The sequence below is a fragment of the Ruditapes philippinarum genome, unplaced genomic scaffold, assembly GCF_026571515.1.
Source record: "Ruditapes philippinarum isolate M1 unplaced genomic scaffold, ASM2657151v2 ctg3753_1_1_1_1, whole genome shotgun sequence".
Classification (NCBI taxonomy): domain Eukaryota; kingdom Metazoa; phylum Mollusca; class Bivalvia; order Venerida; family Veneridae; genus Ruditapes; species Ruditapes philippinarum.
In genome coordinates this window covers 7,896-20,392 of record NW_026857797.1, presented here as the reverse complement: position 1 = coordinate 20,392, position 12,497 = coordinate 7,896, and the positions used below count along the sequence as shown (strand labels likewise).

At 34.3% G+C, this 12,497-nt stretch overlaps 1 protein-coding gene across 1 annotated transcript in view; it reads left to right on the top strand.

Moving 5' to 3' along the window:
- Positions 1 to 11,788, top strand: part of LOC132751088 (collagen alpha-1(I) chain-like) — a 31,654-nt gene extending 19,866 nt beyond the window's left edge. Inside the window, exons 9-15 of the mRNA XM_060741199.1 lie at positions 5,229 to 5,553; positions 6,144 to 6,232; positions 7,251 to 7,340; positions 8,062 to 8,169; positions 10,241 to 10,330; positions 11,121 to 11,237; positions 11,576 to 11,788. Coding sequence (XP_060597182.1) covers positions 5,229 to 5,553; positions 6,144 to 6,232; positions 7,251 to 7,340; positions 8,062 to 8,169; positions 10,241 to 10,330; positions 11,121 to 11,237; positions 11,576 to 11,788 — 1,032 coding nt within the window. The remainder of the gene's footprint in view (positions 1 to 5,228; positions 5,554 to 6,143; positions 6,233 to 7,250; positions 7,341 to 8,061; positions 8,170 to 10,240; positions 10,331 to 11,120; positions 11,238 to 11,575) is intronic.
- The last annotated feature ends 709 nt before the right edge of the window (positions 11,789 to 12,497 follow it).

The window sequence follows — 12,497 nt, the reverse complement described above, 5'->3', positions numbered from 1 at the left end:
ATATGTTATATGGCATTGTAATGATTGGTATCGTTTTATTTGAAATTACATTTACTCTGTGTCATTAAAAAGTGTTTCTTCGATCTACCTCTCGCATTAATAACTTTTCCATCTTGAGGAAATATAACGTATGAAAGTTACAAGGCATGACGCCTGTACAATATAAATTGATAAAGTTTTGAATGAGTTTAGATCAAAAGCAGTTGTCTAAATATGACAACTGTTTACAAATCTGCACCTTTACATTGTTAGAACTAAATGAATTCACCAGTATAGAGATACATGTAAGCCAAGCTGCTCATCGATGCAGACTAAACCGGTTGTGTACTTATGGCTGACTTACTTAGAAATTTGTATCTTGATATTCCAAGATCGATAGACAGTTCTAAACTTATGGAAGTTTAAAAAAGTGCTTTTTACCAATTCAGCCGTTTAGGATTGCAAATACGTACGGTATGACTAGTGTCAGAATTGTCGGCTGCTAAAACTTGAACTATTTTTGTTCCTGCAGTCAATAACATTACCTTTACTATTACAAGTAGGATGAGAAGAATATACAAATTGAATGTGTACTTTGACATAAATGCCACCAGGTTAGTATTATATATCCCCAATATTTTATGCACATAAAACGTTTTTGAAACGCTCATATTTTGCAAAAATAAATAATTCTATTATATACATAGACTGAAAAGAAGAAAAAAATCTCAAACTCAAAATTTTCCAATTAATAAAATATGATCTTTCTAAAATTTAATTGCGGACTTAAAAGGACGAAGACTGATCCCCGTTTGGATTGCATTACTGTTGTTGTTAATAAACCAATTCAAGGTTAAACTGAAAAATGGCCTCCTTATCAATAAGGAAATGTCATATTTTTTAAGTCTGCCCTTTAGATAAGGGCGGACTGCTCTTTGACCTTTTTTTGTTAGAGAAGGGGAATCATGTGATGCGTGTATGTGGTCACACGGTCACTTTCCATATAACATGTCCTCGATGCATGTATGTGGTCGCATGGTCGAAAATCTCTGATAAAATGACAAGGTTTTCATTGCACAATCTTTATGTTAAAATAACTGTTTAACTCAAAATTAGGAGTTTTAAGGCTATTTAGAACTTACTTACTTCTATTAAGGACTTTGAAAAGTCAAGGTCTTTGATACTGAAAAAATGAAGAGATAAAAAGCCTTATTAAAACTTTGTTACTACATGTGCCAGTTACAGCTGATTTTGTTACTTATTATAAGGAGAAATAAACATATTAAGTTCAATTTTATAGTTCTTAATAAGGAGTTTGAAATACCTAATTAGAATATTAAAACATCATTTTTATTTCTTCTAATAAGTTTTTTAAAATTTCTAATTGGGACATCCAGTATAGACATGGTTGGTACGATATTTGATAAACAGCAGAAAAATTTAACTCTTTTGTATTCCGTAAACTTCATTTTGAATATGAAAAGAATCGTTTTAATATAAGAAAATTCAAAAATGCACCAGAAGACTAAGATTTTATAGGTAGAAACCGGGAGATTTTATAATGTGTCACCACCGCTCGTATTTGTAAACTTTGTGACATGGGTTTTGAGACTGAGTTTCATTTCGTTCTTATGCATCCAGTTCATAGCAATTAAATAAACATATATTTCAAAGAAGAAAAAAAAACGTTTGTTCACAACAAATTAAATATTCTCATAACTTCACATTATGATTTTTGACTATTGGACTTCCGCAATTCCATTTTGGTACCATTCAATACAATACAACATTAATTGAGTTAGTGCATATATTATCCATTCCCTATAATAATATCAGGTTTGTTCTGTCGTTTAAATGTGTATGTTACATGTTTTTTTAAACCGTTCTCTTCTAGGCATTATTTTTGTTTCCGTGTGAATAATATGTTGTAATGGACGTTTAGTCTACATCAAATGGAAACATTTTAGTTCGTTTAATATACTACTCATCTTTTGCTAAGGCTAAGCACGATAAGTTAATTTTTATATAATCTTTTTTGAAATTTTTGATTCAGCAATGTTTTAAGATAGTCCCCTGACATGAATCCTAGTTGACTAATCCAGGTAGCATAGAAAGCACACACCCCAATATTTTCATGTTTTGTTTGGGTGTACGATCACATGTCTTTTGTTATACGGCGACATTACCGGCTTATTGTCATTCAGTGTCTTACATGTGTCACTTCAGTATAGAGAATGCTTACACAAGACGGCATTTTAGAGAAGCATAGTTATGGAGGGATGTAGAGATGGTGCAGCAGGGGACAGCCTTCCGCCAGGTTGGTGCGGCGCTCGATGTACCCTTCACCTTCATCATCTGATCCAGGGAGAGGTACCGGTTACATGGTTCACCTGCCAGGAGGCATGCTGAAGGTCGGCAAACGGTCAAAACACCAGCTCAGGATCGATTTTTGATCGTTTTGACACGTCATGCAAGATTTTTGCCAGCAACTTCTCTTCAAATGACATTGTTTATGCTGCAGGGGTCCTTGTTTCCACGCAGACGGTACGTAGAAGGCTGCATAATGGTAATTTGCGGTCGAGAAGACCTTGCATACGTATCCTCTTGACGTGTCGATATTGCCAAGCACGTTTGGAATGGACCATCGAGCATACACAGTGGACCATGCTACACTGGAGACACGTTCTGTTCACTGATGAGTCTATTTCATGCTAGATTTCATAGATTGGCGTGCTAGGGTCTGGAGAAGACGAGGTGAACAATTTCAGGCTGTAATTATTGCTGAGCATGACCGCTACGGGGGTGGGTCAGTTATTGTTTGGGGAGGCATCATCTGGGATGGACGAACCAACCTGGTTGAACTAAATAGAAGCACATAGACAATTCAGTGATACATAGACGACATCTTAGACAACAAGGTTAGGTTGTATACTGGACAATAATGCTCGCCCCAAAGGGCCAGGGTGGTCAAGCACTTTCTGGAGAGAGAGTCTATTGAGCGCATGGACTGGCAATCTCGCTCACCTGACTTCAATCCAAAAGATCAGCTGCAACCCAAAACCCGCCCCCAGAAGCTTTGAGCCATGTTGGTCCAAGAATGGGCAGTCATACCCGAATCCTAATAGGGAGAATGAGAAAGTGCTGTTAAGCTGTCATTGATAGTCACGGGTACCACACACGGTACTTAGTTTAAACTGTAAAAAAATAACAAATTTGAAAAACACGCTGCATGATTTGAAATCTTCAAAGAGGTTGATCATTCTCTTCGATAGCACAAAACCAGTGTAAAACTCATTTATAGGTTTCAATTCGTCCTTCAGCTGAATTGATAAAACAGTAAATCAACATTTAAAACCTTTCGCACGGCGTTTATAAAATTATCCCAAAAATATTTACACTCAGATATGTGATAATTAGCAAAAGTTTAGTAATATATTTACACCAGTTATGCATTGATTTATCCCTGAAATATAATAATTCTTTTCTCCTAAGATATACTAAGTTTATGAAACAAATCTCTTTGATTGATAATTTGTACTGAAAAAAATAGTTTTTGTTCTTTAGTGAGGCAATAAACATTTATGATTAACATAACATGTTTATGCTGAAAAGATATCATTAGAAAACAAACTTTCGTAAGAAATATAATCTTGATATAAAATATGTTAAAAGATAAAGTTGGAAACCATTAGCTTCTGGCTGCCTGTTTATCAAGCCAACACGTGTTCGTTTATCATAACTGTTGATAAAATCATTGAAATTGGAAATTAAGTATTGCTTGTTTGTTTCTGGATTTTTCTTCAAAAGAATGAGATGTTGTTCCATGCGTTTTTGAATCAATTCGTACTAAACAAGAAAACAATTTAAATGTGAGATTCAAAGTGGTATTGAAAATATCAGACATGGATAGAATCTATCATTTGTGCTCAGTTTTGACATTTTTTATTATATGTTCTAAACTGTCTTCTGCTGCGGAAACCAAGTTGACCATGAAATTTATTTTTGATCATTGTCGCGTCGCTTGGATAACTTAGCGTTTGAAATACAGTAAGTATTTTCCGTCATTTTATCCTTTGTCGTGCCATGTATATTTTTGTTTTATTTTTAAAATGTCTTCTGCTGTGGAGACCAAATTGACCATGAATTTTTTTTTCTATTTCTTTAGGTATTTCCCGTCTTTATAGTTTTGACTGTTGCATACTGTATATATAATTTATTTTATGTTTAATATCACCGTAGCGGTGGAAACAAAACTGACAATTACATTATCTTTTGATTATTTTTGTCACGTCGCTTGGATCATTTGAAATACAGTCAGTATGTCACGTCAGTATAGATTTTTTTGTACTATATATTTTTAATGTGAACAATAACAACAAGAACCGGTTGAACCGGGTGATGCTCCCCGAATAGGTTTTGGACACAGGAAAGTATACCTATTGTAGTGTCAGAGTTTTATCACAGACAGAGTTCAAAGCGTAAAAATGATTAAAGGACAATAACTCCAAAATTAGACAAGGCAGAGTTAAGGTTCTTTTGCACTGTACTTCTATTTAATGAGATCAATCTACCTACAATTTTTCATTTTTTCATTTTGATACTTCTAATGGTTTTAGATGTATGTCCCGCACAAAGTTCAAAGTGTAAAAATGAACAAAGACCAATAACTCTAAAATGAGTCAAAGCAATGTGACGGTTTTTTGCACTGCACTACCACCCAATGGGATCTATCTACCTACAAAAATTCATGTTGATATCTTTTATACTTTAAAGGGCTTTGTCCTGGACAAAGCTTAAAGTGTAAAAATGAACAAAGGGCAATAACTCAAAAATTAGGCAATACAGAGTGTCTATTCTTTTGCACAGAACTTTTACTCAATGGGCTCTATCCACCTACAAAGTTTCATGTTGATATTAAATATACTTTTAGAGTTATATCCCGGACAAAGTTCAAAGTGTAAAAATGAACAAAGGGCAATAACTCAAAATTTGGCATGACAGAGTAATGGTTCCTTTGCATTCCACTTCTACTTATTGAGATCTATCTAGCTACAAAGTTTCGTGTTGATTCCTCTTGTTGTTTCAAAATTATGTTCCGGACAAGAATAGCGGACGGACGGACGGACGGACAAAGCGGCGACTATATGCTCACTCTTTGGGGAGCATGAAACCCAACTACAAAAAGTCAAAACATATTTAATTAAACCGTTTCGTTTATATGAAGTGCTTTCAGAATGGACTCTCAAAAGCGTATGGAAGATATGGATACTAAAATAAAAGACAATATACCGCTCCGAAAACCTGACTCTTCTGAAATCTTAGACAAAGGGCAAATACAAAGAGAAATCAACCAAGAAATGGAGAAACATGCCAATGTTATTCATAGAATGTTATCAGCCGAGAAGAAAGCCATGTACGATATGAGGGTGCTATTCAGTAACCAGTGGAAAAACGTCAGTCTCAATGAACATCGAATTCTTTCCATCAACAAATCATGTGCAGATTTAAGAACGGATTTTGATAGTTTTGAAGACGCTATCAACACTAAAGTAGGAGAGTTAAGTATGAAACTAGGTACAATTCGTATCATAGTCAGTCCAAAGGTACATTAATATTCAAATGAAAGTACTCTTTTAAGCAAGACAATTTTTGGCTTTAATTGGTTAACGTTTCTAGTTCAAATTGCAAAAAAGTTTGAATTAAACAATTCAGGAATAGTGTCTATACTTACAGCACAACCTATCTTCTGATAAAATTAAGGCGTCATAATTAACTTTCTCGTCGGTTTTTCTTATGGTGCGTAGTATACAAAATATCCAATGCTGTCGGTGTGGCATTTCCTCAAAAATGAAAAAAAGGCGGAATAGTATGTATTTATACTTATTTGATTGGTATTCAAAAATATGAAAGTCGTTTTTTATCTAATTTTTGCTTTACACCGATTTTGTTTATTTTATTTTATTATCATGTTTTCTCATCCTAGCAAGTTTCATATATTTTAATAACAGATAGGTCAATATTTATTTTCTCTAATTAAATGAATTAATAGTAATATGTATACTCGTATATTTATAAAAATTTTTAAAGTACATGTAACTGGATTTGATGAGTCTTTCTTGCTTGAATTAAAACTCTAGACATACACAAATACTTTTTAATTTCAGATTCCGTGGAAAAATATACAATCAAAGTTGAGAAAGGTGAACCAGGTCAGAGTGGTTCAGATAGATATGCAGGCATAAGAGGACCACCAGTACGATAACTTCAATATCAGAATATTTTAAAAAGTGTCTCATATCAAAAATAAAACAAAGCTTAACTTGCACGACCAAAGACTAACAGTTTTTAAAGGTTTTTTGTACAGTTTTCGAGAAGTATTTATTGTCTCTAAGATTATGTCTGTCTTTACCAATATTTGCAAAATTATTGCATGCTAAGGTAATTCTGTTATGAATAGCTGAACACACACTTGTGCAAACATAACTCAAATGATTGTGAAAAAGAATACAAGCGAGGTTTTACGCACGCATTAATTTAATTTTTTGAAACCATGTCCGCATAGCACTATTCAAATCATCTAAAATGAAAAATACAAAACTTTTAAAGATAAATTTCTTCAAAACGAACTTGTTTCCTATTTTTTTTAAGACTCAACAAATGAATATTTTGAAAACAGCTATTACACCAATGCGTTTTGTCCAAATGTTAAACAGGGTTTTACGTCACATCGACACAGTAAAGGTGATATCGCGACGTTCCAGCTTTACTGGTGGAGGAAGACCTCAGGTGCACTTCCGTTCATTATTTCAGGCACGAACGGGCACCTGAATAGAACCACCGACGTTCCGTAAGCTAGCTGGATAGCTTCCTCACATGAAAGAATCCAAAGTCCCTGTCGGGCTTCGAACCCACAGCGGTGAGGATCATGTGTTTGAAGTAAACAACCTTAACCACTCGGCCACGGACGCCCCTTAAACAGTTCTCCTTAAGGAGTAGATAACGTGTTTACGCTTTTTTTTTTTAAATTTTAGCCTGGTTCGACGATATTAAATTCACAGACAGTTGCACAATCGATTTAAGAAACATTGACATTCCAAAAATATTTTGCAATAAAATTGGTCATGAAGTGTAAATCTGGTGTATGCGATGTTTTTATGTATGCTTTATTTGACTTCTTGCAAAATATGTCATTCCGCAGTAAATTATGCGTCTTATAAAAGACATATAAGACTCGGCTGCTTCGCAGCCGATTAATGAAATAAATTTTGCAGGGCATACCTGGCAGAGATGGGTTAGCTGGGCCTCCAGGGCCGACGGGCAATACAGGGCCGAAGGGCGAAAAAGGACAAAGTGGATATGTGGTGAGATAGCTTCGTTACCAATATATTTTAAACAACACCTAATGTTAAAGATAATAGTTGGCTTGACTTGCACCTTAAGAGCTAGATCGAAGATATTTAGCATGAAGCATCTTCAAATGGGTGTCTACCATTTTTGTTCAAATAAGGGCCATGCGGTTAAAATTGGCTCCGCCCTGGGAATCATTGATTTTCCTTATATATATATATATAGTAAAAACCTTAAAAAAACTTCTATTAAAAAACCCAAAGAGCTAGAGTTTAGAGATTAAGCATGAATTATCCTGTAGTGTCTACCAAGTTTGTTCAAAGCCCTGATACAAAATTGGCCCGCTCAGAAGGATGTGTCATTGTTTTTCCCTATATGTGTATAGTAAAAACTTAAAAAATCTTCTTAGAGCTAGAGCCTAGAGCTTAGATATTTATCATAAAACATCTTCAAATTGGTGTCTACCAAGTTTGTTCAAATAAAAGCCCATGGGTTAAAATTGGCCCGCCCCAGGGGCCTATATACACGTGAGCGTCTTCAGGGCCATCATGGCCCTCTTGTTAAATGATATATACCGTTTTCATTTAGTATCTATTGTTTCAAAGAATTCGTGTTTACAAACGTTTACTATAATATAGAATGCTTTGATAATAATATAATATTTATAAATGAGCACACACTTGTACAAACATTATTAAAAAAATAAAATGAATTACTACGAAAACAAATTTGCAGGGTGAACCTGGCAGAGATGGGCTTCCAGGTTTAAAAGGGCCACAAGGCAATACAGGACCAAAGGGTGATAAAGGAGATGAAGGTCCAGCGCACAAACTCTCACAGACTGTAAGTGAGAATTATGATTTCAAGTGTTTTGTGAAATATAAAGCTAAACTAGACCTGCCTATTCTGATTGATAGAATCCATTATGCATCTATATTTTACCTTTAAGGGATTGGAATAACAATATATTTATATTAACGCAATTAGTTTTCACATTTTGTGCCTTAAATCAGTTCGGAGCTAGTTTACAGATAGTTAAAATGCAACGTATCATTTACCGTATAATCGATTTACAAAAGAAATAAGTTTTGTTTTTCATGTTTGAATAATACCCGTTTTTATTGTTAAAAAATAAAAATTCCACTTCATCTTATGATTGAAACAAGGGCAACATTGTCGCAAAGTATGCCCGTCACTGAAGCTTTTAAGATATAGGCATTATATATATGCATATAGGAGATATGCTCTGGGCAATATCCGGAAAATATATGGATATATTATCATCTCTAGTGTTATTGACCTTCATATATTAACTTTATTTACATGTGTTACACTTGAACTCATGATAGTTATTGTTTGTGTGACCTCGACTTTGGTAGTAGGGACCTGGATTTTATGCGCAATATGCCTCACAATGATGAAAATTTGCGTCTAGTTACATTAAATTCTTCTGGTGAATGAAGAAGTTCGGCTCCGAACAAGCATTTTTCAATGACGTCTAAGTGTGACCTTAACCTTTAACCTAGAGACCTGGTTCATGTATTTGACACTGCTTCTCATAGTACTGAACATTCCTATGAAGCTTCATTTGAATCCCACAATGCGTGGAGAAGACAAGTTCTGGACAAAATGTCTTTATTTTATCATCTTTAGTGACATTGACCTTGTCTATATTAACCTAAATTACATGTTTCACACCAATTATTATGATAATGACCATTTGTGTTTCAATCCTTCAATAAATGATTACTAAATTGTCCGTAGATACATTTTCATGTTTTTATCAAAACTTTGACCCCTATGTATGACCTTGACCTTGGCGACAGGGACATTAATTTTACACATGACACTCCGCCTAAAAATGTGATCATTTGTGCCAAGTTATATTGAAATCCCTTTATGTGTGTAGAAGTTTTGATATCCCCAAAGTGTGACCTTGACCTTTGACCTAGAGATCTGGTTCATACACATAACACTGCTTCTCAAAGTGGTGAAAATTTGTATGAAGTTTATTAGAATCCGTCTATATGTGTAGGAGATATGCTCTGGTTTTAATCTCTATATTTTATTATCTTTGGTGACCTTGATTATCATCTTTAGTGACATTGACCTTGCATATATTAACCTAAATTACACGTTTCACACCAGTAGTTATGATAATGACCATTTATGTTTCAACCCCTCAATAAATAATGACTAAATTGTCCGAATACACATTTTCATATTTTTATCTGAACTTTGACCCTGATGTGTGACATTGACCTTTGTCGCACGGACTTAATTTTTGCACGCATTACTTTGCTTTACAATAGTGAACATTTGTGCCAAATTATATTGAAATCCCTCTATGCATGTAGAAGTTTGATCGGGAAAAGCGTTTTCTATGACATCTTAGTGTGACCTTGACCTTTGACCAAGCGACACGGCTTCTCATTGTGGTTAAAATTTCTATAAAGTTTCATTAAAATTCCTCCATGCGTGTAGGAGATGTGCTCCGAACAAAAATCAGACGCTGCCCGCCCAGCCGCCAGGGGAGAAACTATAATACGACCTGTTTTTCAAACGGGCGTATAAAAATGTTGTGATATGTCCTTACTGCTAGTATTCTAATGCGAAATTGCTATAATTTAGCTGTTATGGCTAGCTTTCAGGTGTTTTAGCTGACAGGTGATTTTATTTTTGTATATTGACCTTTATTTGCAATTTCTAAGCTATAATTAAGTGTATTTAAATAGAACTATTTTAAAACAGACAATGTTTAGCGAAAACATCATTAATTTTAAAAAATGTTGTTATTTTGTTGTTCTTTTCTAATTGTTTAAACACATTTGCGTTGATAGTTTCACATAGTCCCGTTTACGCAGAATGCGGCAAACATTCAGTCACAATCTGAAACAAAATTATTATTTTGCAGCCCTTGTCTGGTAGAAATTATGTGGTTGGCCCACCAGGGGTTCCAGGAACTCCCGGTATAAAGGGAGAGCATGGAGATCCCGGATTGCAAGTAAGATAGCTTCATTATCAAAAAATTGTAAACAGTGTCTCATTTCAAAGATAAGATATAGCTGAACGTGCACGACAAAAGAGAACTGCTTCCAAATGATATTTTATACAGTTTTCTTTTAGTATTAACTGTTTCAAAGAGTCCGTGTTTATCAACATTTGCTAAAATATAGCATGCTATGATACCAATGATAACAATATAATATTTATAGATGAATAAGCACTAATAAAAGGCGGCTGTTAAATCTTTTGAAACCAAAACTATGTCTGCACAGACTATTCAAATCTCTCTCAAAAGAAAGATACAAAACTTTTAAAGATAAATGTCTTCAAAATGAACTTGTTTTCTAATTTCTATGTGTCAACAAATGGATATTTTGACAGTGCAATGCAACAGCTCTAACACCGATTCGCGTTTTGTTCAAATGCGAAACAGTTCCACTTTAGGAGTCAACAACGTGTGTACGCATGATTTCATTCTAGCTTGGTTCCACAATACTAAATATCGGTAAACTTTAGACAGTTGCACAGCCCATTTTTGTATATGTAGATAAGAAAATATTGTCTTTCGATTTGAAGAAAATGGAAAAAAATGTTTTGGTACGAAGCCAGAAATAAAAAAAAAAATGGTCATGAAGTGTAAACCTGGCGTATGCGAATGGTTTTATGTACTTGTGCTTTAACTGAAGACTTGCAAAATAAATCGTGTCATTCCGCAGTAAATTATGCGTCTTATAAAAACCCGTATACTCGGCTGCTTTGAAGCCGTATAATAAAATAAAAAATTGCAGGGCTTACCTGGATTTGATGGGTTAGATGGGTCTCCAGGTGTAAAGGGAGAGCGTGGCTTAAAAGGGCGGACGGGTAATACAGGTTCGAAGGGCGATAAAGGACAAAGAGAATTTGTGGTGAGATACCTTCGTTACCAAAATATTTTAAACAACATCTTATGTTAAAGATAATATTTTGCTTAATTTGCAGGACCAAAATCTAATAATTGTTTCTAAACGATATAATTACAAAATTAATGTATACAGTTTTCATTAAGTATTTATTGTTTCGAAGATTCGATATTTACAAACCGAATAATGAAAAAAAACTTGCTGTTGTTTCAAAGAATTCGTGTTTACAAACGTTTGCTATAATATAGAATGCTTTGATAATAATATAATATTTATAAATGAGCACACACTTGTACAAACATTATTAAAAAATAAGATGAATTACTACGAAAACAAATTTGCAGGGTGAACCTGGCAGAGATGGGCTTCCAGGCTTAAAAGGGCCACAAGGCAATACAGGACCAAAGGGTGATCAAGGTGATGAAGGTCCAGCGCACAAACTCTCACAGACTGTAAGTGAGAATTATGATTTCAAGTGTTTTGTGAAATATAAAGCTAAACTAGACCTGCCTATTCTGATTGATAGAATCCATTATGCATCTATATTTTACCTTTAAGGGATTGGAATAACAATATATTTATATTAACGCAATTAGTTTTCACATTTTGTGCCTTAAATCAGTTCGGAGCTAGTTTACAGATAGTTAAAATGCAACGTATCATTTACCGTATAATCGATTTACAAAAGAAATAAGTTTTGTTTTTCATGTTTGAATAATACCTGTTTTATTGTTAAAAAATAAAAATTCCACTTCATCTTATGATTGAAACAAGGGCAACATTGTCGCAAAGTATGCCCGTCACAGAAGCTTTTGAGATATAGGCATTATAGATATGCATATAGGAGATATGCTCTGGGCAATATCCGGAAAATATATGGATATATTATCATCTCTAGTGTTTTTGACCTTCATATATTAACTTTATTTACATGTGTTACACTTGAACTCATGATAGTTATTGTTTGTGTGACCTCGACTTTGGTAGTAGGGACCTGGATTTTATGCGCAATATGCCTCACAATGATGAAAATTTGCGTCTAGGTACATTAAATTCCTCTGGTGAATGAAGAAGTTCGGCTCCGAACAAGCATTTTTCAATGACCTCTAAGTGTGACCTTAACCTTTAACCTAGAGACCTGGTTCATGTATTTGACACTGCTTCTCATAGTACTGAACATTCCTATGAAGCTTCATTTGAATCCCACAATGCGTGGAGAAGACAAGTTCTGGACAAAATTTCTTTATTTTATCATCTTTAGTGACA